The sequence below is a fragment of the Seriola lalandi genome, unplaced genomic scaffold (genome assembly GCF_002814215.2).
Source record: "Seriola lalandi dorsalis isolate HSWRI2012SDOR001 ecotype SW California unplaced genomic scaffold, Sedor1 jcf7180002054553, whole genome shotgun sequence".
Lineage (NCBI taxonomy): Eukaryota > Metazoa > Chordata > Actinopteri > Carangiformes > Carangidae > Seriola > Seriola lalandi.
The window spans coordinates 1,685,397-1,709,691 of NW_019525106.1; the positions used below are offsets into that span (position 1 = coordinate 1,685,397).

Sequence of the window (24,295 nt, forward strand, 5' to 3'; positions counted from 1 at the left end):
GAAATTGCGATGAACCTAATAACTATCATATACTTTCCGGATTTTCCTGCTTTCACAAAATCAGTGTCAATCCACTGTACACGGGGTGCCGCTCTACTGTCTAATGACCATGCAAGCTCATCAAACCTACCCTGTATAAATGAAGATTAAAAGAAAACGTAACAACAGCAATGTAGTCACGGGCTGTTCTTGCCTTTTACAGGTGTTGTCAGGCTTGTTAACATCTGTCTTGTTCTGCTGTCGTCTCTGCCACTGACTTTGCTCCGTTTACCACTCTACCCGTTTGGGCCTGAAGCCACGTGCGTGTGTGTGTGTGTGTGTGTATGTGTGTGTGTGATTAAGACAGAGAACACAGGTAGAAAGCACACCTCTTAGTCCTCTACTGAACAAATAGACATGGACAACAACTGGACAACCTTTGCCCAGTTGAAGCTGTCAGATTCAAGGAAACAGAAACATCTTTCCTCCTCTGTGTTATTGCTATATTGACCTTTATTCCATCTTCACTTCACTGTAAATTCCATGATTCACTGGGAGATACTGTGTTGGGTGGTTTTGAATAGTGAAAGGAGCCACTGCTTACAGTATTAAAAAAAAAAAAAATAGTGGCAATATACAGACCAAAAAAAAACTGTCCCTTTAAAATTCAGGACAGGACTGTGAAACTACTCACTGGAAGTTTTTACTTTCCGTTAATCTTACTGGACCTCGAATCGGAAATGACTTTTACATAAACTTGGGAAAGGTCAGACAATTTCATTATGTCATTACCTCTTATGTGTCACACTAACAAAACGGCTTCATATCCATAGGGCCTCAGGCTTTGGGAGCAGACGATTGAATTGAAGGAAACAAACACAACAGCACTTCGCTCTCTCAAAAGCAATAAACTCCTGATCATCAAGGGATAAACAATAACCTGTGTGTGTGTGTGTGTGTGTGTGTGTGTGTGTGTGTGTGTGTGTGTGTGTGTGTGTGTGTGTGTAAAAGCTGGAATGAAAGTGCAAAAATGTGTGTGTCACTCCAGTGGGCATCAAACCGTCCCCTATGAGCTGGAGTAACACTGGAGTAACACTGATTGAAAACAATATCAAACCCTCACATGTCAGTGGGTGGTCCAGGCATGACGGAAACGCGATGAAACCAACCTGCTGGCTGCCTGTTGCCATTTTGCTCTACGATTGCTACTTTTTATTATTTCCCCTTGGATATTGATTCTGTTTCCTCTGCAGGCCTCTGCCTCTTCCTGCTTCTCCTGTCAACACTATTCCACAGAAGACGCACCCGCACACACAGAGAACACACACACCCACATTCACACATACACCACAAATACTGTGCGTGCACCCCACGCACGCAAACACACATCTAGATCCACACCAGCTCAATGCCTCCCATGGAGGAATTAATCAGGGAATCTATGGAGCCAGACAATGAAACCCCCATGAGGCTATAAATTAGGCCACACAGGTGCACATGCAGTATTTCAACTGTTTATGTCTGTGTGTGTCTCCTGTGCACTTAAGGCTGATGTGACAGCAGCAGAGTGTTGAGCTCCAGTGAGCCTTGAAAATGATGGATCCTGTGATGACCCTCTGCCTATATGCACACAGGCAGCTGAAACACATCAACTGGCATCGAGTCTCATTTGGAATTTAACAAAATCATGCTTCAGTTGCATTTTGCCATCAGGAGTTGCATTTCTCTTTGCAGCAATGCAGCCTGAACTGTGACACTTTTTTGTTGTTGTTTTTTTTTTTTTGTCAAACCTTTGCTTCCAAGGTCAAGAACAAACTTTCACACAAAACTGTGTGATGTTTTTTAAGAAAGTAGGATCAGTGGAAAGGCCTCCAGACTTTCTGAATTCTCACGCTGTTGGATCCTGGAGGTAAGAGTCAAGGGTCATCAGGCCTTACTTTCACAGATGACATTTTTTTACGAGTCAAAAAGTCGGCTGTGAAAATGGCAGATTCTGCCCACTTTGTCTGACAGCCGGCTGTACTGTAGAATCTACTGTCAATCATCCAGTGTTTCCATCTCTCTCCTCTCACGACTTGTTCATTCATCATTCATTCATCCGCTGCTGTTGCTACATTTGAACTCGTCTGTAATGCAGTTATTTTTAATTGTTGCTTTTAGTTGGGTAAAACTAAACCTTTTCAGTTAAAACTCGTATGTTTTTTGTCCTTCCCTTGAGTCAGGCTGTGACAGCCTTCTGATTTGACCTTGAGGACAACCACCCTGAAATAATGACACAGTGTTGAAGCGGTCGGTGGCCTGCTGAGCTGCTCCCCGCTGCTGCTCAGCATGATGTCGCACCGTGTCCTTGTTTGTTGTCTTTTCTAGTGCGCTTGCATGGATATGTGTGCTTCTGTATTAATGTGGCGGCACTGGCTGTGAAGGAGTAACACAGAATAGTATAATAAATGCTAGATTTTGGCTTTTACATATCAGCAGTTGTTGTGCCTATTAGTGCTACATGAATGACAAGATGTGGATTGCAACAAAATCTAAAACCGTAACTGAGTGTGTGTGTGTGTGTGTGTGTGTGTGTGTGTGTGTGTGTGTGTGTGTGTGTGTGTGTGTGTGTATTTGTTTTGCATACACATGTGGAGGCATTTGAATGAGCCCGAGGAGGGTGTTTATATTTGTATTCTCAACCTGAGGGTTGGAAAATGACCTGTCTCCTGTGATTAAATCCTGGGTAACCAGAAGTGACGTGGTAATTGTGAAATCTATTTAAAAGAATTGTAGCTTGTCTCTCTCTCTGTCTCTTTCTCACCCCCTCTCTTTATTTCCCTCTCCATGCCTCTCTCTGTTTTCAGGTCATTACTAGACCTTCCTTTTTTACACCTACTTGTCAGCGTTTTATTCCTACGGCTCTGTTCTCGCTCTCGCTTTTTTTTTTTGCTCTTGTTTGCACATTTGTCCCTTCCTTCCTTCCTTCCTTCCTTCCTTCCTTCCCCTTTACAGGTTAACTTTTCCTGTTCTCTACTCATGTGCCACAAATTTTTTTTCTGTTTTCCCATCTTTGTCTGGTTAAGTGTGTTTATACAAAAAAAGAAAAAACCCAGCATCAGATCGATCCTGTGATGATGTTGAGATTAATATCACATGTATCACAGTTGTCATGGTCACCTTATACTTTCCACATGTTTGCATTTGGTTTTCTCTTCTCACTCAATCCCTTTTCTCTCCCTCTGTGCTTTCACACACAGTGGCGTCCATTCCTCCCCGGTCTGAAATATGAAGTGATAGACTCAGCCTACATCTCCCTGTACACAGGTAAGAGTTACTCTGCCCTGCTAATATTCTACCTTGCATGGAAGGCTACTCTGTCATCTCATCTTGGAAAGAAAACAAATGTCATCATAAATCTATAAAAATGCAGTTTTAAGTTTTGTGGCTAAGAAGCGTAAAGCACATATAGTGAAATATAGTCTTTTTGTCAGCGGTGTGAAAGAGGAAATGATGCTATAAAAAAAAAAGAATCAGAATCAGAATCAGCCCTTCTTTCTCTCTTATCAAACTCACATTTATTGTCTCAGCATGGCATATCTTCTGTAGGTGAGGCCAAAGAGGAGATACAGAACCTAATGGATGCTCTGTTTTTCTCTATAGATGTCATTGGTAGCAGAGATGAGAACTCTAGCTTCTGAGTGGATGTCTAACCTCTGTAGCTCCAAGAATAGCAGTGTGTCACAGGGATTCAGTATCGTTAACAGGGGAAAATGCCAGCCGCACAGAAAATGATGTGTGGAGCTGTCATTTTGAGCAAAGCTGCAGTGTTCGCTGGATGTGTGCCAAATGCTGCCTTCTTGTTTAGGACCAGCTACGACAGAGGAGGATCTCGTCTGACTCTCTCCCCTCGCTGCTTTTTCTCCCTTTTGTCACTGTAGAAAATGTTAAATATTCATACCTGTTTGGCAGAGGAAAAAAAAAAAAACATTTTGTGGCTTGTCCAAAGATACTCTGTGTTATTCGGTTTAATTAGGTCTCTGATTGGATTTTAATTAACATCATTGTGTGTTCAACAGTTGTAGCACTTGATAAGAGCATATCATTTACTAATACTTAAGTAAAAGCTTCAGTCTCATCACTTCAACAACTTGATTTGCATAACATTGAAGCTGGATGCTAAGAGATGTTGAGAAATTATAACTAACTAACTTTTTAGTCTCTGGAAAACCAGGAATAATTGCACCAAACTGGCAGAGTGCATTTGTTCAACTGTTTAACTCTCTATTGTTTTTTTGTTTGTTTTTTATGACAAATGAAATAATCGTTTATTATGTCAGCATAATTGTTCATGGTGCATTATTTGACATTCTAATTTATAGGAATGTTTATCACAGCTCCAATATAATTTCTCATGGGTTCAAGCTAAATACGTCTGGTAATTGCTGTGATTATATTTCTTATAAGACAGTTCGGAAATCAGTGAAAACTCACATAAAAGCCCAACACAGCTGTTAATGGATTTACAAACACACACACACACACACAACTTTTTTCACTTTCCTCATGGGCTGCACTGATTGACACAATGTATCCACTAGCCCCTTACCCCAGTCTTAACCATCATAATTAAATGACCCCAACCCAAAAACCAAGAACACACACACACACACACACACACACATACACACACAACAGAATAACAAAAAAGAGTTTGGTTGTTCTGCTGGGAAGATTTCAGTAACACAGATAGTTAGTTAGTCTTGCCGGTGGTTTGTGTGTAGTGGAAACCAGGTATGTGATCAACAAATGTCTCATTGTTAGATATCTAAAAAAAAAATGGCTTACTCTTTGTAGCATGTGCACACACAAAAAGACACACGCACACACACACACACACACACACACACTGGAGGATAAAAATGATGCTGACCGCCCCGTTAATTATAAAACATTTCTCCCATCAGGCCTTGCTCTTGACATGCCATTAATCACACATGCTCTCTCCTCCTTCCCTGATATCGATTGGTATAATTATGACTCTCCTCTGCTCTGTTTTTGTTTTTCTTCCAACTTTTTTCCTGATCTGCACACTTCAGCTTTTGCTCCTGCTCTCCTCCTCTCCCTTCGCTTCTTTTGTTTCTTTCCTCTCTGCCTCTCTGTTTGTCTCTTCTCTCCCCTTTCTCCACCTTTTCATGGTTGGTAAGGATTTATGATGATGCGACACAGATAATGTGCATGATATTTTCCAACAGCTAACATCAAATTTGTCCGTCACTAGATAATCACATGATGATCAAAACAGAGAATTCAATCTCTTTCTCTCTCTCTCTCTCTCTCTCTCTCTCTCTCTCTCTCTCTCTCTCTCTCTCTCTCTCTCTCTGTATTTCTCAGATGAGTCCAGTTTGAAGATGAACAGTGTTGACCACATCCCCCAGACCTTGGCTAGTCACATCCGTCTCCCTGAGGAGTCTCAGCCCCAGGGTGTGGAAGGAGGCAGCAGCATCATGCAGCACGGAGCAGATATGCTGAAGCCGGACCCCAGGGACACCTTCTACAGCAGTAAACCTGCCGGTCATCATCTCACGCTATCCCCCCCTTTTCCTGTCCTCATCTTGATTTTCTCTGATTGTCTGATTGAGTGTCTGGCTGATTCTCTGGCTCACAGTCCAGTGTAGCATTCATTTCATCTTGCTGGCTGTGTCTCATTCTTTCGTGCGTTTTCCTCCTTTTTTCTGTCATTGCCCCAAATATCTCCCAGCTTTCTGTCTCTTAAGTTTCCATATACATATTTGTTTGTCCAATCTCTGAGATGTTTGCCTCCTCTTTGTCTCTCTCCGTCTCTCTCCTCAGCTCCTATGATCGACCCCTCCCGCCTGGAAAACGTTCTGCCGGCCTGTCTCTACTCGCCAACCTACGTGGTCAAAGATTTTCCCATCGCTAGATATCAGGGCCTGCAGTTTGTAAGTCTCCCTTCAATCACCATTCCTCTGGGTTTGTAAAAAGACCTGCCACTCAAGATGCATGATGATGTTTTTGTCTTGTGTTTTAATTGGCGGTTTGTGCTAAGATGATATCTGTGGGGGTATCAGTGCATCCCGTTAAAGCAGTAGTCGTCTAATTTGCTGAAAAAGTAGTCCCTCACATTCAGATCAACTGGACAGAGAACAAAGAAGCAGAGAAGCTCAGTCCATGCCGGTTTGGACATTAACACCGCATCTTTCCCTTTGTATGAAAAACACATTAATGAAGCAGGTGGCAGGTAGTCTTGATCGCTGCTTCCCTCTGTAGGCCAACAGGAGTTACTGCAGCAACTCCAGAGACAAGTGACGAGCTGGAAACGAGAGCCACGAAAACAAATCCATTTTAGATTTGACAGGAACCACTGTAAGAAAACGCAGTGCAATGTAGAGCAAGTGGCTGGTTTTAATTAAATGAATGCAGTCCCAGTAGAATACTGCTAAATGAGAATTATCTGTGTTTTCTCGCATTATTTCATCTTTGATTGACATTGTGCTTTTCTTCAGGTTTATCTATCCTTTGTCTACCCCAATGACTTCACACGTCTCACCCACATGGAGCGAGAGAACAAGTGTTTCTACAGAGAGTCTCCTATCTACCTAGAAAAGTAAGGACATTATTGTTTTTATCTATCAGAGAGCAAAGGGAACATTTGTCTCTGTCTGTATAATAAGTGAATACACTTATTATACAGAATAACTGTTACTGAGTGTCTGTGAGTTCGATGGCAATTTGAATACACATTGAAACTTCAGCCTTCTGTTAATGCATGTGGCTCTTGCTGTGTGTGTGTGTGTGTGTGTGTGTGTGTGTGTGTGTGTGTGTGTGTGTGTGTGTGTGTGTGTGTCTGCCAGATTTGGCTTCTACAAATATATGAAGATGGATGAGGAGGAAGATGACAGACCGTTCTTCTTCCCCAATCCAGATGGTAACTAATAATGAAAAAAACACACACTCCTGCATGCACACAGGACACACACATATATATACACACACGCACATGTACACACACTCGACGCTCTTTGTGTTTGCCTGCAGATTTCCTAGAGGAAGAGGAGGTGGTCGAAGGTGAGGACGAGGCAGAGATCGTTGGCACACAGTCGCCCAAGAAGCCCTCTCATCCCAGCCTGACCAGCCACACCTCCAACCCCTCCCATCAGCACTCAAAGCCCGGGCCCACACCGGCCGGCAGAGAGGGGGAGGAAGAGGAGGTGGACCCCGATGATGATGAGGAGGGAGCAGTCAACAATCATATCATCCGCCGCAGAGAAAGGAGACACTTTCTGCACAGAGATGGACAGATGGGTAGGGAATCGGACAGAGACTGGGGACGAGATCACACAAGAGGGAGCATTAGACAGGATTCAAGAAAGGGACTCGACGAGCCTCAACCCAGGCTGCCTGAGCCTGATACTGACAATGTGGTCCGGGGCCGCTCCCTGTCCTGGATCCACACTGGTCCTGTAGAGCAGGGCCCTGGCAGGAAAGGAGGAGGAGCAGGTGGTGGAGGAGGAAGAGGAGGAGGAGGAGGAGGAGGAGGAGAGAAAGGAGCTGAGACTCCGCCTAAACTGAGCAAGTCTTCGCTCCTTTTCCCCCAAAAGTCCTCCCTCTCTGCCCTTGCCAGCCGTGCCAAGCAGATCCTCAGCAACTCCGCCCACAGCAACAATCCCTACGACAAGAACAACAACGCCCACAACAACAAGCTGGCTGGAAACAGGAAGGAGGAGAACAAGATCTACATCACCAGGCCTCGGCCCGCCAGGGAGAGGGAGAGGGAGAGGGAGCAGCGTCGAGAGAGGAGGGAGGAGAGGGCGTCTCGCCACCCCAGGGAGGTGTTCCCGGGAGTCTTTTTGTACCAAACTGGGAAGACCACAAGGCTGGTCAACCTGGGTGCCAAAGGACATGCCGGGGGAGGGGTTACAGGAGGTAGGAGCCTTGTTAGTGCCCCTCAGCTCTGGCCCAACCCCCCCACAAAAGGGGGTAAGACATCTCCTCACAATGGAAGCATCAACATGCAGAATGAAAGTGTACAGAAGACTGTCAGGAGATCAGCAGTGGCAAAACAACCAGAGAAAAGCAAGAGGAAAGGGGAGCATCAGGATTTAAAGACGACTGTCACGGCTAATCTACCCAGCAAAGAAGGCCCACTAACTCCCCTATCCCATCACCAAGATCCCCCTCCCCCTCTAGTTACCATGCCAAGGTTAAACTCCACAGAAAACATGCTCCAAGGTCAATCGAGGGTCACCTCTTACCTCAAGATCTCAGAGATCACCGAGTCCCAGCAGCAGCCAGTACCGGACCCGGACCCCAACCCGGGGGAACTCGAAGATACAAACCACTCTAATCCAGACCCCGACCCGGATCCCGAGCCGGAGCCGGAGCCAGAGGAGGGCGAGATGTCGGACTACAGCTACGAGGAGGTGGAGGCTCGGCCAGGCTGGGCGGAGGAGAGCATCAACTGGCAGAGGACCTTCTCAGTCAATCCGATGGACTTTGAGCTTCTGCGCTCTGACTGGAACGACCTGCGCTGCAATGTGTCCGGCAACCTCCAGCTGGCAGAGAGCGAGGTGGTGGACGTGCTGGCGCAGTACATGGAGAAACTCAACGAACGCAACGGAGGGTAAGGATAAAGGAGAGCGAGTGAGAGTAATATTAGACTAAAAGGGCTCATGTTTCCCTGCAACCTTGTAAATTCAAATGTGGTTAGCTATTATGTAAAGCTAGTAGTAATTTCAGTGAGAACATATTGGTCACGCCCCGGTGCTTTGACTTCATGTTCGCAGACCTCTATGTGCTGATTACTGTTTTCTGCAGCAATGCTTACAATCCTTGTTGTTATTTGTGTGAAGTAGTTTTGGCCATTAACTTTTTCTCTGTTTTCATTTTCCTCCCACATCACACCATGTTGGCTTCAAAGCAACACAGATAATGAGTAGCAGCATTTTTGAAGTGGTCTGCCTCCCAGTCAAACAATAATTAATCCAGTTGTGAGAAAGATATAAGAAATAGTGTTTTCTCATTGCAGCCTTTTTGTTTTCTTCCTTATTATTTTTCAGAGCATGTACAACCTGTCTGTGTTTTTCTCAAACCTTTCTTTTCTGTCTGTGCCCCAGGATCTACACCCTGCTGCGGATTATCAACGTGGAGAAGCGGCGGGACTCGGCCAGAGGGAATCGCTACCTGGTGGAGCTGGAGCTGATGGAGAGGGGCCGCAGCGTGGTGCGTCTGTCAGAATACATTTACCTGCTGCTGCACCGCGGCAGGCAAGGGGAGGAAAGCCTAGAGAACACCGACTCTGCCCCGGCCTCGGCACCAGCTTCAGCCCCCTCCCCTGCTACATCCAGCCTCGCCACCCCGCCGCCCCTTCCCTCCACCAAGTCCCCCGCCCGGCCCGGAGCGACGCCGTGGAGCACTGCCTATGCTAAGCCTCTGCTCTGCCAGCCGGTCATGCTGCAGTGGAGGAGAGATGTCATGGTGCACTTTGTGGTGCCGGGTCAGTTAGTAATGTCATTAAGCTTTGAAAACCAAATAATCTTTTAAAACCTGCACATGATGCAAATCAACATAATGAAGGTAAAAGGTTTTTTGTCCTTACTGTCCCTCAGTGAAGAACCAGGCTCGGTGGGTACAGCAGTTTATCTCTGACATGGAGAATCTTCACCGCCAGACCAAGGATGACAATTTCAGCATCATCATCGTCGACTTTGAGAGCGAAGACATGGACGTGGAGCAGGCGCTCAGAGACAGCAGTGTGCCAAGGTCTGTGTGTGTCATGTGCGTGCGACATAATCAGCAAAGTGATATGACTTAGGAAATGATTTTTTTTTTTTTAAGTGATTTGTGTGTATATTTTTGTTTTGACAGATACGAGTATCTTAGGAGAGAGGGGAACTTTGAGCGCTCAGCGGGACTGCAGATCGGAGTGGACACCATTGAGGTCAGAAAAACAAACGCACACAGGCAAGACAACAATATGCGAGCTGGCAGGGAAAAAGCCACTCACTGAAGGTCAGCCGCTCACACTGACCACATGACCTTTACTGGCTGATGGACAGACGGAAAGAACACTCATGCATAATGAATACATCACTGCTGGGCCGGTCTGTCACGGGCTGCGGATCACGGCCTTATCTCTGAGCCTCCTCCTCCTCCTTCCCTTCTCCCTCTCCCACAGAGCCCAGCTGTGGATGACAGGGAATCGCTTAGACAGTTAGCTGCATTTCCTCTGTCATGTGTATGCCATAGCTGTCACATCCACTCCCTTTCACAGGTTATTTGTGTGCATGTGCTCTTACGCCTCTCTCTGGCTGTCTCTCTATCACACACACGCATGCACACCCCACCCACGGGGGCGTGGAGCGGCTGGAAATTTGGACAGACGTTAATCCATCAGTTGAGTGTCAGCGCTGTCACGGTGGGATGACAGGGCTGTCACTCATGTCTGAATGACCTGCAGGCTCTTGGAGTGAAGACAAGCCACTGATGCTGAGCCCAGACTTCTTCACTCTCTTTAATCCTAAAATCCTATATTAGGCGTATGTGAACATGCACTGTCATACACACAAATTTACACCAGCTCTTAGAGGCAGAATCCTTCACACACACATTTCCTTTACCCAGACGTAGGAAAGATTTAGACATTCTTCAGATGTAATGAATGTGTACATTATTGTTTCGTCTGTTTTTTCCCCTTGCAGGACAGTCACAGCATCGTGTTCCTGTGTGATCTGCACATCCACTTCCCTCTCAACATCTTGGAAAGCATCAGGAAGCACTGTGTCGAGGGACGCCTTGCTTTTGCTCCCATAGTCATGAGACTCAGCTGTGGCAGTTCACCACGAGAGCCTGATGGTAACACCAATATTCAATACATGAATGAAGGCTCTTGTCTGTGCTCACACAGGAATAATCACAATCATACAGTAACATATATTGACTCGCTCCTCAGTTACAGACATCAGACGACTTGAATCCATAATAGTTTTCAATTTACAGTCCGAATAAACAGACTTGCATCAGAAGCACATACTTCTATAAGCATCAGACTTTCCTCTTACCGTGATCACTGTCGATGCAGTGGCATGTGACGGGACTCTTAGCTGTTATTAACATTCTTTTCGTCCTCTCTGCAGGTTACTGGGAGGTAAATGGCTTTGGCCTGTTCGGAATCTACAAGACAGACTTTGATAAGATTGGAGGGATGAACACAGAGGAATTCAAAGACCGCTGGGGTGGAGAGGACTGGGAGCTGCTGGACAGGTAACCCAGCAACAAGCCAACATAATAACCCTATTAGCATGTCTCAAAGTTCATTTTTGTTGAGACTTTGTCAGGGAGATGTTGACCCAACTCTATGGTAACTTTTGAAGTTGTAGTTAAACATTATGTGCTTTGTATTCGGAGTTCTGCAGAGGTTCATAAGATCTTTTCTTATATATCACAGTTCATTACAGTTCTGATAAAATATTGACATTTGTTTCTTAAACTGAAGCACTGCTGCACCTCATCTGTTTATGGTAAATGTCCTAAACGCGTATTGTCTCAGGTTCTTCTTGAGCTATAGATTAATTTGAGCAGGTGTTAAGACATGCACCTCTCAGATTTCTGCCACCACTGAAAATGAATAACAAGGGTGGAGATGGAATATCATTTTTGGCACTTTTAAAATGTTATTTTTTCAATACTTCTCAGAGATTTCAGAGATGGCTAATTCAAAACCTGACCATTTACTGACCCTTGAATAAAATCAGAGTAAAAGGTTTAAACAGACTATCGAAGGCACCCCCTGGTTACAGTTACCAAGATCAGTTGCTGTGGTCTCAGTCTTTTCTCCTTGATGAAAAAAACTTGTATCTGCAGGCGCTGAAATGTCTCACAAAGCATTGATTTCAATTCCCTCAAAAACAGAGCTTAGAAGGTATTAAAAAGTCTCCTTTCATTTACAAAGGTTGTGAATTTTTTTTCTTGCCTGCTGCAGACAGTAACATTAGTTTTACCTTTTGGCTGTTGGGACACAGTTGCTCGGAATCGAACAAGCAAATCAAATCAAACAAATAAAAGGTCCCCTCAGCCGTCCGGTGTAGGACCCTCAGACTGAAAGAGACATAAAATAAATACAAACAACACAACACCACATCTTTGTTGTTGTTTCTCTCTTTGTGGCAGTTTTGTGTCTCTTTGTGGTCATTTAGTGTCTCTGTAGTAATTTTGTGTTTCTTTGTGGCTATTTTGCATCTCTCGTTTTGCATTTCTTTGAAGCCTTTTTGTTCTTTGTGGTTGTTTTGTGTCTCTGTGGGATAGCTCATCTGTCTTTGTAGTATTATCATTAAGTTCTGTGACTTTCAAACAAGACATTGAACAGTCACTTCATACAGTGCCCCGTAGGCCTGTTAAGTAATTCATAGGTCCAGATCAGGTTAATTGATCAATTATATTACTAGGAATAAGTTACTGCCAAAAATAAATGAATGTACTTAATGTACGTAGCTTTAGGCTTTATTGTTTGTTTTCCATCATTCTTCATCCGTTATGACCATGAAAACGGTATTAAATACCATTATCCGTGGGAATACAAAGTCTTTCATTTAATTCGGAGAACGCTGCAGACACCCTTTAAAACACAGTTTTAACCTAGTGTGTCTCCCTCTCCATCCAGGGTGTTGCAGAATGGTTTGGAGGTTGAGCGACTACGCTTGAGAAACTTCTTTCACTACTACCACTCCAAACGAGGCATGTGGAACGCCCAAAACAAGAAAACTCCTAAGGGATAGCGTTCCCTGCTGGTCGGAGGATCCTGAAAACCTACCTGCAGATCCACTGTGTGAGAGAGAGAGACCTCTGGTAGCTCGCTCCACTGCCTGAACTCTGCCTTTTCTTGAAGCCAGGCTCCTTTTCGGGGATGCCTCTGTTTCGCCAGCGGCCCCTCTTGTATGCTTGTCTGTATGAGGAAACGGAGTCCAAATGTGAACTTTGGAAGCGAGCTGTTTATGCAGACAGATCTGAGTCATCACTTTGCCTCACTGACTGAACTACTGTACAGAGAGAAGAGAGTTATTTTTGTTCTCCTTCTCTCTGCCCTTTTTTTGGCGCAATGTTTTCAGACAGACTGGAAAGCAGCTGTTTTCGTGTGTGTGTTTGTGGGTATGTGTGAGTATGTGCTGTATATATACAAGTGTGTGTGGGTGTGTTGCCGCTTGCGTGTGCTTATGATGACAGGAAGCACCTTTTTCTAACAAGGAGATGAGAAGACAACCTAAGATCTTTTTTTCTAACACGCTCTCACATGGGAGCCTTATAGAATGTGTGACAACATGTTATTCCGATAGATTCAGACATGGTGGCGTAGCGCGAGTAGAGGAACTATGGTTTTGGTAAACACTATTTCTAAATACATCAACTACTACCTGTTGAATATCATTAACCAGTATGACCGAGGTGCTGACGTTTTCCCGATATTTGATATAATGAAACAAAAAGTTTCCTAATCAGAGAAGCCCTTTTCCAAACAGACACTGACAGATGCATCATCTTTACATCTCTTCTGTCCCTCTCTCTTTTATCTTCAATTCATCTTCAGCGTCACGGTAATCTGTGTATTTGTATCTCTTGAAACGTTATATAGAGCCCTGCTGCTGTTTTGTAATATCAGTTTTACATCCAGATTACTGCTAGCTATCGGTTATGACTTGATTCATTTTGTTTCATTATCTGAAATTTGTTTTGCTGTTAGTTATTTAAAAGGGGTTTTCATTTGTACGGACACTCTAATATTTGGGGGTGCTATTTTCTGTTTTAAAACACTGAATTTGTGAATGGTTTACACTTTTAAACTCTACTGACGGTATCCTTCATTCCCTCCACATCTCTAACCTCATTGTCAACTGGAATGTGACACTGTAACAGGAGGGGAGCTGAGGACTACGACAGCTTTCTGACATTTGATTTGAAGTTGTCACACCATTGTTTTTCAAGCATTTTCTGAGCTGAGAATTGCATTTCATATATTAAATTTGGGGGATTAAAACTTTATCTCTCATATTAAAAAATACCACGAGACAGGTTAATGCTTCGCTGTTGAAAACGTCGACACTCTTCTTTTTAGCTTGTATAAAGCTCCGGCAGGAGGGGAGAGCAGTTCATGTGTCAGACACGATGTGGCAAGGCATGGCTGTTTCACAAATGTGTGCCTTTATCAGGGTTTGGCTGCAGGCAGTTTTTAAACTACTCTAATGACAGAAGAGGGCAGGGACAGACAGAAGTACAATGTTATTTATCAGCAGGCTGTAATGTCACTGTAAATTCAGATACACTGTAAAAGAAGGAAATATGGTTCTCTTAAACAGATTACAGATGTGTCAGTCTGTTTGTTATATTACCTTAGAAGCAAGGAGTGGTCTTTGCAAGCCAGTTGCCTCCGTTGGTGAGATAGACAGAGATGGTATAAATGACTACTGAGAGGGAACAGGAGGTGTCATGGAGACTCACTGGCAGCTGCTGTCCAGCGGGACCCCACCTGCTCCCATTAGTTTGGCTGGAGGCCGGGCTGCTAATGCCTCTGTTTATGCAACATGGTACTTATATTGACGGGGAACGGCTGGAGGGCTCAAGACTGGACATATATATGGATGAAAGCTAATGATCTGTTATTGACTATGCGATTGTCAAAAAATGCCCTCCAAGACCCTCTCTTTGCCTCTACAGGAAAAAAAAGGTCTATTCTGTACGTCATTTAACATTGACATGGGATTATTTAAAGAACAAAAGAAACACATTAAATATAAGAATATATATATAAGAAACATAAAAATGAAAAATAGGAATATACATTCCAAGGTAATTTCTGTGAAATTGTTTTGTAGAGAAAAGGTTTTAAGAATGTATTGTACTTTTATTTTGATTTGTTGGGTTTTTGCAAATAAAATTTTATGCTTACGTCCACATCATTTTTCAGATGCGTTTTGATTTTTCAATTTTAGTTGGTCTTACTTATTGTTGTTGCTTTGTAGTGTCAACAACTACAACAAATGGAAGTAACTCCATTCCCTATCTGACCACAAGGTGGAGCTGCACCCACACAAACACATATACTGTACCCACAGAGGCACAGTAGTTGAAAGACATAAAACACATTTAAATGATGAAATTAAATACATATTTGCTGCAGGGGTGGGTTGATTCACTGTAGAAAAAAGACACAATGCATAATGAGAAACATGAAAAATATTGCCAGAGTTCAAAATCCCCCTGTCACATGCTCACACGCACTTGGACCAATGTTCTCGAGAGTGTAAGGGATCACTTCCTTTATGCAAATAATTCAACCGTTTGTAATAACATGAGTAGCTCACTTTGATTATTTCAGTTAGGTGACGTGATAAAGCTTTTCTCCTCCGCACAACAGGTTGAATCAAGCTCAGTGGGTGTGTAAAACACCCATAAAATTCATTATACAGCCTACAACAGCTGAATGTGACTCAAGAACTCCTATTGAAATGTCAAACCTATTTCTTGAGCTCTACTTATAACTATGGCCAATTCAGCTAGATTAAGATATATTCAAACTGATTACTGAAAGCACATTTTGACAAGATTTCAACAAACTCTAATGCACTTAGCTACACATGCAAAGTCAATATGATATCATGTGAAAGCCTTGCTGTTTTTACTCTGAGGCTGACATCACTATCCAGCTAGTCGTTATAACTTAAACTGATCTAATATAACATTCATTGTGTTTTATGACCAACGCAGAGTGAAAACCAAACATTATGAAACTAACAGTTTGAACCCCAACAGGGCTGATGTGTTTTCAAACCACATTTAATCATTTGCAGAGTTTTTTTGTTTTGATTTGTTGACCCCCCCCCACTAGTGTGTGATATTGCTATGAGTGGTGCGCTGGCTTGACGTATGCCCTGAACACGCACACACACACACACATTCACACACACAGGCCGTGAGGTAAGCCTTGTCTACACCACAGCTACATGAGGTCTGGATGAGGCAAGTGCTAACCTCCTGTGATCTGCTCTACGCCCTGTGTGTGTCTTCTGATCTCATTTAGAGCAGATTTGACTAATAGAGACAAACAGGGGAGGTTAGCTGGACTGAAAGGTTGACTCTGTTTTCAGTTCCCCCGACTGAGTGATTCATAGAACATGATGTGTGAGTGTGTAGGTGGTTGAGAGTCACTTTTTCCACTTGAAGTACATATACTGCATAATGTAGAATGTGCGGTAACTTAAAGATCTTCATACGTGCAAGAAAACATTCATTACAGTCACTTTCACAATGTGTTGCAGTCTCACGGGCACGCAGGGTACGTGCTCTGCCCTAAACCCATTATGTAATAGTGTTGGATTCTTGGGACACACCCTACCTGTCTGTGTGAGTGCAGAGTGATGAAAGGCAAGTAGTCACAGGCTTCTTCAGCATGTTTGTTTTATTTCACCTTAAGCGTGTTACACCACCAAACCAGAAACAACAAACTTGATGAGCCAAACTGTGAAGTTTTGTAAGTGGATTTGCTCACTCTTTGTTTTGAAAGCAAGAGCTGGCACTTCTTTTTTTTTAAGGCATTACCTCTTCTGAACTGGTACTGAATGAGCACAAAGTAGAGGACTGGGTACAACCCACATACACCGGTAAACAACTTCTTAGTTGAACATGAAAAAAAGAGAAGAAAATGAGATATATATTGCATATACTTATTCACGCCATTACATTGTTTCTATCTTCAGCGCAATCCTAAATAAGCCTTTAAATGCACTTTCAGTGAAAACGCCAAGCCTCAATAGATCAAGGCAAACACTGCTCCACCTCTTACACTATTACCACGGGCTTTACAAATACAATATGTGTTACAAGCTGCAGGTGAGAGATTAGCTAATGTGTAGGCAGAAAGCCAAGTCCCCTCTGAGTCAACATGAGGAGATAACTGGAGTCTGCTTGGAAGGCCTAAGCTTTTTGGTTCCAGTAAACTAATCAGAGAATTTTGCCCACACTTGTAAATATCCTAATAACAAAAAAAAGAAAAAAGTATTTGTGTACTTGTATGAATAATTAAACTAATCAAACACTGAAACATAAAGAAACACAAACATTTTAACCACAAAAATAGTAATGGTAATAGCTGAAGCGATATAAAACTTTTGTAATGATGCCGTGTCACTGTGTGAAAAAGTGCGTAATTCGTAAGTCAAAGAAAATACATCTTAATATAGGTCACACATGTTAACGGAATTTGTTTGATGCTCATTTGGGACAAAACAAAGTTTACTTACTCACCCAAATTTAGGACAGATTTGGAGCCGTTCTTGATTGGCTGCCGCAAAAGTCGGCTTCTTCTGATTGGTGTTCCGTGCTGCTTCCGTGTTGTCAATCAGTAGCAGTCCCTCCTCTCACACATCTGTAGCCGACTCTCTCCGGCAGGCTGTTTCAGCGAGGCACCGGGACAGGAGAGCGGTGAGGTAAACTCGGACTTTTCCACGGTTGTTTGCGAAAACGAAACAGTTTCGTTCTGTTGAGCGGTAACACGGGGCTTGTGTCCTTTTCCCCCCTTAAATTAACTCGTGTGGCTGTTTTTAGAGAGCGGGGAGACATTTCGTCGTGTTTTAAAAGACTGTGGACACTGGAGGAAAGTTTAAATCCCTGCGCTGCCCGGGGGAAAGGTGAGACGGGTGCAACTTTCATTTTACTCGCTGCCCAGTTTGTAAACTACAAAATAGGGCGGTTTTGACTATAAACTGTCTGCCAGGATTTTCTCCGCTTGTGCAGTTGTGTTGGTTCGCTGTCCTACACTGAACTCTGTGAAGCAGCATGTCTGACAAGTGTTGCGCTGTGTAACCAGTTCATCCTGCTCTGCGGGGAGTTTCGACGACTGCTTAGGTGACTTCCAGGTAAACCGCTGGCGAGGTTTGCAGCTCTTTCAAAGCACCCTTGTAAAAGCCGTTTCACCATAATGGCTGGTTTGAGCAATGTCCACATGAAAACCCTGGAGGACCTGACCCTGGACTCGGGCTACGGGGCTGGGGACTCCTGCAAATCCCTCAGCCTGTCCTCCTCCAAGTCAAACTCTCAGGCCTTCATGACGGCCCCTCACCGGGGCAACTGGTGGTACTACTCCGGCTCCATGAACAGTAGGAACAACAGCTGGGACACGGTCAACACTGTCCTCCCCGAAGACCCGGAGGACATCTTCTCCAAGTGTCCCCGCTTACCTGAGCTGGAAGAGTTCCCTTGGACCGAAGAGGAGGTGGCCAAAATACTGCGCAAAGTGGCCGAGAGTGGGAGCATCAAAGGAGGACCTACACCTGTGTTCTCTCCGGAGGCTGTGAGGCGGCTGTCCGCTCTCCTCCGCAGGGCTCTGATCCGCATCTCCCGGGAGGCTCAGCGGCTCAGCGTCATGCACTGCCGCTGCACACGTTTCGAGGTGCAGAGCGCCATGAGACTGGTGCTGAGCTGGGCCCTGGCCGACCACTGCGTCTCTGCTACGGTCAAGGCTATCTCCATGTACAGTATGAGCGCCGGGGAGCTGCTGAGGAAGGGCAAGTCCGCCCGCTGCGGCCTCTCCTTCTCCGTGGGACGCTTCTTCCGCTGGATGGTGGACACCCGCATCTCCGTGCGCATCCATGAGTACGCGGCTATATGTCTGACTGCATGCACGGAGGCTCTGGTGGAGGAGATAGGAGCCCGAGTGCTGGTAGCCGAGAGGGGTCACTCGGGGCCGGATTCAGGGTCAGGTTGCACCCCAGTGAGTGCAGAGGCGCTGGAAGTGGTGGTGAACAATGACGCGGAGCTGTGGGGAGTCCTGCAGCACTATGAACACCTTATCTGCGGGAAGAACGCCAGTGGTAAATATATTTTCCAGTCCTTTTCAGTGTTTAGTGGCTTTGTGTGTAAATTGTTTGTTTTGCTGAGTAGAAATGGATATCATAATTCACCCCAAAGTTTGTATTTTCAGACACACACTCTCCTTCCAGAGTGCTGGTCACCACCTTCCATTCCCCCACAGTCCACGTTTGGAAAAGATGAAATGTGGCCTGCTGTTGGATACAATACATACTTTGTGTCTGAACATTTGATGGATTCGTTGCTAATTTGACTTGACAGAATAGGAAAATGAGGGTGCAGAGGCGTGTGATATGAACAAAGAAAGTATTTTCTCTCTGACCAAGGTTGTACTTGGAGAAATGACTGTTGGATTGTGTGTTGAACAGCTAAATTTGATTTTAACTACTTCACCCTCATTGGTCAGTTGCAAGATTGAGTCCTCACATGTCACTCTTGCTCTGCTGTTGTGATTTGGGATGCACAGAGTCTTTACAGCCCAGGCAGGAGGCTTGTCTGTTGAAACAGCTCTATGTTTACACTGACTTCACCTCTCTTCCCCCTGCTGTGTTGGCTGCACTCCTTTAAAATCCCTATCTTTTTTCCTTTTCCTCATCCTGCTATCCCCCTCTCTTCCTGCGCTGGACAAATCCCTCTCACCCACCACCATCTTCACATATCTTGAATCTCTCTCCCTCCTCTCTCTTCCAGCTCCAGCTGTGCATCCTGCTTACTGTCCATTTGTCGTCCCCACCCTCACATCCCTCCTCAATCAACTCTCTTTCTCTTGCCTCTTTGTCAAACCCTAGTGGATTCGAAGCGCTCTTTCCGTGGCTGTTTTGGCAGCCCAGTGTTGAATTGATTCATGAGCTTGTGTTGGGACAATGTAACCAGCCTTTGTTTGTGGCCCACTACCAGCTCCCTGGAGCAGAGCTTTTTACTGTAGCACAATGGCCTTTTGTTGTGTGATCGTGCAGCTTAGCCCAATGCAGAGGGGGTGAAAACAAATGCTGGGGAAGCTGGGCACACGAGCCCTCACATCTATGGACATAGACTTTTACACAACACAGAGAGAGGGAGGGAGATAAAGAGAGGGAGAGAGGAAATAAGTGCAGCCATTATTACAGGGCCGCAATTAGAAGGCTCACTATTGATCTAGTGTTAAGATGTTATCATCCAGGAGCACCTTACTGTGCAAACATGGCCAGCATGTGAAGAAGAGGTTGATGCTGCCAACTTCCTAAAGGCCTGAGATCAGTCAGCACTTAACACACAGTACTTGCATACATGCATGCACACACTCACTCACTCACTTACATTTCTTATTATGTGCGGCAGCCACCGGTTTCATCATCCATTTAAGCCTGCAATTGCTGAAGAGAGTGCAGTGCATTGAAGTTCTCTGTTATCTAGCCTTATGCTTGAGTTGGAGCTATTTCATTGCAAAATAAGTTAAAGAGCAGCTTTTGTCCCAGTATTTAACCAGATGTCTTTTGGTTGGTTTTGACTGGCCTATTTTGGTGAGTTCAGTCACTGGTTTTGAGAAAGACCAGTGTGAGTGTGTGTGTGTGTGTAATAACAACAGACCATTATTCTGACCACCCTAGTTTTTTATAGGCCCAAGACTGGGCTGTGCAAGCCACATGCCCCTCTACCACCTTACCACCTGACACCCCACACCCTAAACTGGCTTTCAACCCCCTCCTGCTCCTCCTGCTGAAGTCCCTTTCCCACCACAACCATCAGTGTACACAAAAGCAAAGATCCATTTTCCACTCTCAGACCAGATTCAGATTTGGAGGGTAGGCTGCTGATCATGTGGAAGGGCACAGTCTGATAAATACTCCCTCCCTCCCTCTTGATTTCTCTCAGTTTCTCCAATTCTTTCCTTTTCTCAGGGGCTGGCCCACATCTGGAACTCTTTAAGTCAGAAATGACTTCTACGGCTCCAATAACAATTCTGAAAACTCCCTCCCTCCTGCCCTCTCTTGCTCACTCTCTCTCTTGGCTCTTTTTCTTTTTTTTGCCATTGCGTTCATGTCCACTTCATCTTTATCTGTTTATTTCTTCTGGTCTACAGGGAGTGCATTAGAGGAACTCACTTGTGATGTGCCAGGATCTTATTCATTACTCATGCACACACTTGTACGAGCACGTTCACGTACACACAGTCGCTGAAAGCTATTTAGTCTGGTTTGCATGTGTTCAAATGGCTCCACAGTACTGGTTGAACTCACTCCATAGTACCACTATACAGAAGAATCCATTTGTCATTCATTTATCCTCACAAGGAAATAACATGAGCAAGCACTTCCTGGTATCATTTGTATTGATAGTGCTGTAGGGCATTTTAAAGTACAGAATAGTAGCTGTACTAATGGACAGTGGAAGTGGTTACGAAATCGTTGATCTGTACGACTGGCACACACACGTCCGTTGAAGAACCTCTGTCAAAATAAAGATCAATCTGAGTTTTTGTGGAATGTTTGAAATGTTCTCAGACTTTGTTGCATCTGTATTTGTTTCCTACCTAACCTGCTGTACCAGTAACCAAATCGTTAGATATCCTTAGATACACTAGTCCTTGACCGTGCTTTTAACTTTAACTTTTAATTGCAGGAGCCAGTAGTGAAAGATTGTGTTTGAAAAGGGCTGCTTTAGCGGCTTGAATGTGAACAACTGTATGAACCTGAAGCAGGGACTAGTTGAAAGAGAGCATTCATGCTCAGCAAAATTTACCTGGATAGATAAACTCTGATTTGGTCCAGTACTAACAAAAAAAACTAAGTTGAGTTTTTCTGCTCCAGGTCTATAAAGGTAGTAAAAAGGGCAGTGAGTAATGGGTTTTGAGTGCCCTGAGAGAACAGGGCATATGATTTGCTGCTCAGTATTTCCCTAAATATGTATTTAGCCCAGAAAGAGGCGTGGGAACGGTGGGCAGAAAGATGCAGGGAGAGCGGCCCAGCACTGTGGTCACACAGATGGGGAAACCAGCACTCTGAAAATACTCTCCCTGCTCCACAAATCTGGAGCGGGATCAAATGCAGTTTTGGAAAACATATCAGGACATTATGGGGAAATAGACTTAAGTTCATCCTTGTGTGATGCATGTGTGTTCAGCATGCAGCACATTTGCCCAGGCATTAATAACGAGCCTGTGTTTGCCCTGAATAACTGCACAGATGAATTTAGGTTAACCTTGTGAGCACTGTCACCAGCCCAGTGTGTAAAGAGTTAAGACCGTAAGTCATATAGCTTTAGTGGATAATATGGGTTAATCCATTCCAAAACACTACAATTTATGTTTGGGTGAGTGTAATGTGCGCGTGCGTGTGCATGTGCATGTACCACCTCAGGCTACACACACGCACACACGCACACACTGATGGTCGATTTCACTGTTTGCACTGGCTTCTTGTCCTGTCCCAGCTGTGAAAACACTAACCCATTAGAGTGCTGGTGTGCACATGTGTTTCAGTGTGTTCATCTGTGGGTGCTTCGATGTACTTGTGTGGGTATAGACTATTCCTGGAAAACCATGAGTAATGCTTTCATAGATATGACACCACAAATTATTTGTCTGGCTATTACATGGATTCGGGATCCAGTTGATTTCACATCCTTTGACACAGGAAATTTATTTTGTGAAGTTGATTAATTAACAAAATCAAATAACCGTCTTAGCAGATTGTGCAGCCTGTCTCTACTTGCTTCTCTCTTCTTTGAAACTTTAGTCATTATTTTGAACTCCTGCCACACTCCCCCCTGTTTCATTACAGCAGCATGAGTCATATGTCTTAACACTGTTTACAGTAAAGCACTGATAAGGAGGAAGCAAAAAAAGATGGGGATGACCGATACTCAAGGGAAAAAGGGGCAATGGACGTAAATAGAGACAAAGAGACAGCAAACTTGAAAGCATTCGTGCCTTTGCATCTTGAGTTAGTCTTTCTAATCACATTCCTGGAGAGTAGTGGTGGAGTATTTATACTGTCCAGAGAGAACTGTGGAGTTAAGATTGCTTATTTGGCTTGTTTAAATTGGAAAATGTGCAGCCAGCGTGTCACATGCATTACCACAGAGTCCTGGCCGCGGTTCTCGAGGGAATCTGTCCTGCACGTTGGGTTGGGGTTACAGCTGATGAGGGAAGCAGGAAGACTGGCTGGAAGATGGCTGGAATCTTGGACCATGACAGCTCAGTGCATTGCCTGGATGGTAGCAGTGGCTTTGTTGAAAGGAACAACTGTGCATCACATCATTCCAATGTGAAGTCTGGCTTAGAGACAGCACCGCCACATGCACCTGTGTTGGAGTCTAAAATGATATTGAAATCTGAGTGTTGGGTGTCAAAGGTTAAAGGTCAGTGGTAGTTACACTAGTGAGGGCAAGGGTTCCTTGATAGAAAAATATGCAAGATTGAGGACTTAAAGAAAGTGTTGCCATTTTTGCCATGAAGCCAATGGCCATACAGTTGTCTGTTGGATTTGCAATCATATAGAAATCATCAGTAGCATTTAAATGCTATTTTGCTACACATGCTACACATTTATTTGGTCACATATACTTTTATGTACAGATAAAAGGATGCATTTACCTGTATTGAAATGAGGAAAAAACATACACACATGCACCATGGGCCTGGACAGGTTTTAAACTTTGCATGCTGGTATTCATGAAACCCAGGACAAATTACTTGTATGATAGTGCTGTTAGCTGGAAGGTCAGATTTCCTGAGGCCAGCTTCTTTAACCTTGAATTGGAAATGGAGATTAAGGAGATCACTTCGTTTTTGAGGATGATTGAAACAAAGTACACGGAGAGGCCATCACTGCTTATGCTTCCTTGGATAATATTCGCCTTGGTTGCCACAGGTTACCAGATTTTTTTTGTTGTTTTTGTCCATCTTGCCCACTTAATCAGTAGCTATAGCAACACCAGCCAAAAAGGAAAAAAAAAGAGGTAGGATGGCAACACGACCGATAATGACTCAACACTGGGTTTAATAAGTGAGACTGAAGCTGTAGTGTGAGAGAAAATGCTGTTTAACTTTACAGCCTAGACAGAGTGATAAAGAGGATATCAGGATCTTAAGACTTAAACATAAGATTTAGCTCCTGCAGCTCGTATTTCTGTTCCCTCACTGACGCATGCTGCTGGAGAAGTCAGGCCTGTCTGACCTTTACATAACATTGGAGCAGACATGACACCAAAATGGCTTGTGCAAGTTTTAAGTGTTGTTAACTGAATAAACATCCTCCTGGGGCAGAGATAAATTTGCTGATGTGAAAGTAAAAAAAAAAATAAAAGCTTGTTTTGTACATATACCTGATGAATCACATATAGAAAAGACAGAAATTTTTTGAAACTGTCTTTCTGAAAATGTATCTGACCTGTATAAAATTCAGTGCAATGTAAACTGTAACTGTGACAAAAAATGCAAAAAAAAAAACAGGATGCATAATAATGGCTTTGCTTGAGTCAAAAA

The 24,295-nt window shown here is 44.1% G+C and overlaps 2 protein-coding genes across 2 annotated transcripts in view; both read left to right on the plus strand.

Moving 5' to 3' along the window:
- b4galnt4a (beta-1,4-N-acetyl-galactosaminyl transferase 4a) overlaps positions 1-14,919 on the plus strand; it is a 127,388-nt gene extending 112,469 nt beyond the window's left edge. Inside the window, exons 9-20 of the mRNA XM_023415498.2 lie at positions 3,219-3,285; positions 5,353-5,520; positions 5,812-5,921; positions 6,486-6,586; positions 6,834-6,907; positions 7,018-8,602; positions 9,096-9,475; positions 9,588-9,741; positions 9,847-9,919; positions 10,680-10,833; positions 11,115-11,241; positions 12,638-14,919. Of these exons, the coding sequence (XP_023271266.1) occupies positions 3,219-3,285; positions 5,353-5,520; positions 5,812-5,921; positions 6,486-6,586; positions 6,834-6,907; positions 7,018-8,602; positions 9,096-9,475; positions 9,588-9,741; positions 9,847-9,919; positions 10,680-10,833; positions 11,115-11,241; positions 12,638-12,752 (3,108 nt within the window). The 3' untranslated portion in view covers positions 12,753-14,919. The remainder of the gene's footprint in view (positions 1-3,218; positions 3,286-5,352; positions 5,521-5,811; positions 5,922-6,485; positions 6,587-6,833; positions 6,908-7,017; positions 8,603-9,095; positions 9,476-9,587; positions 9,742-9,846; positions 9,920-10,679; positions 10,834-11,114; positions 11,242-12,637) is intronic.
- Positions 14,920-17,398: 2,479 nt separating this feature from the next.
- Positions 17,399-24,295, plus strand: part of abtb2b (ankyrin repeat and BTB (POZ) domain containing 2b) — a 43,752-nt gene continuing 36,855 nt past the window's right edge. Inside the window, exon 1 of the mRNA XM_023415504.2 lies at positions 17,399-18,833. Coding sequence (XP_023271272.1) covers positions 17,942-18,833 — 892 coding nt within the window. The 5' untranslated portion in view covers positions 17,399-17,941. The remainder of the gene's footprint in view (positions 18,834-24,295) is intronic.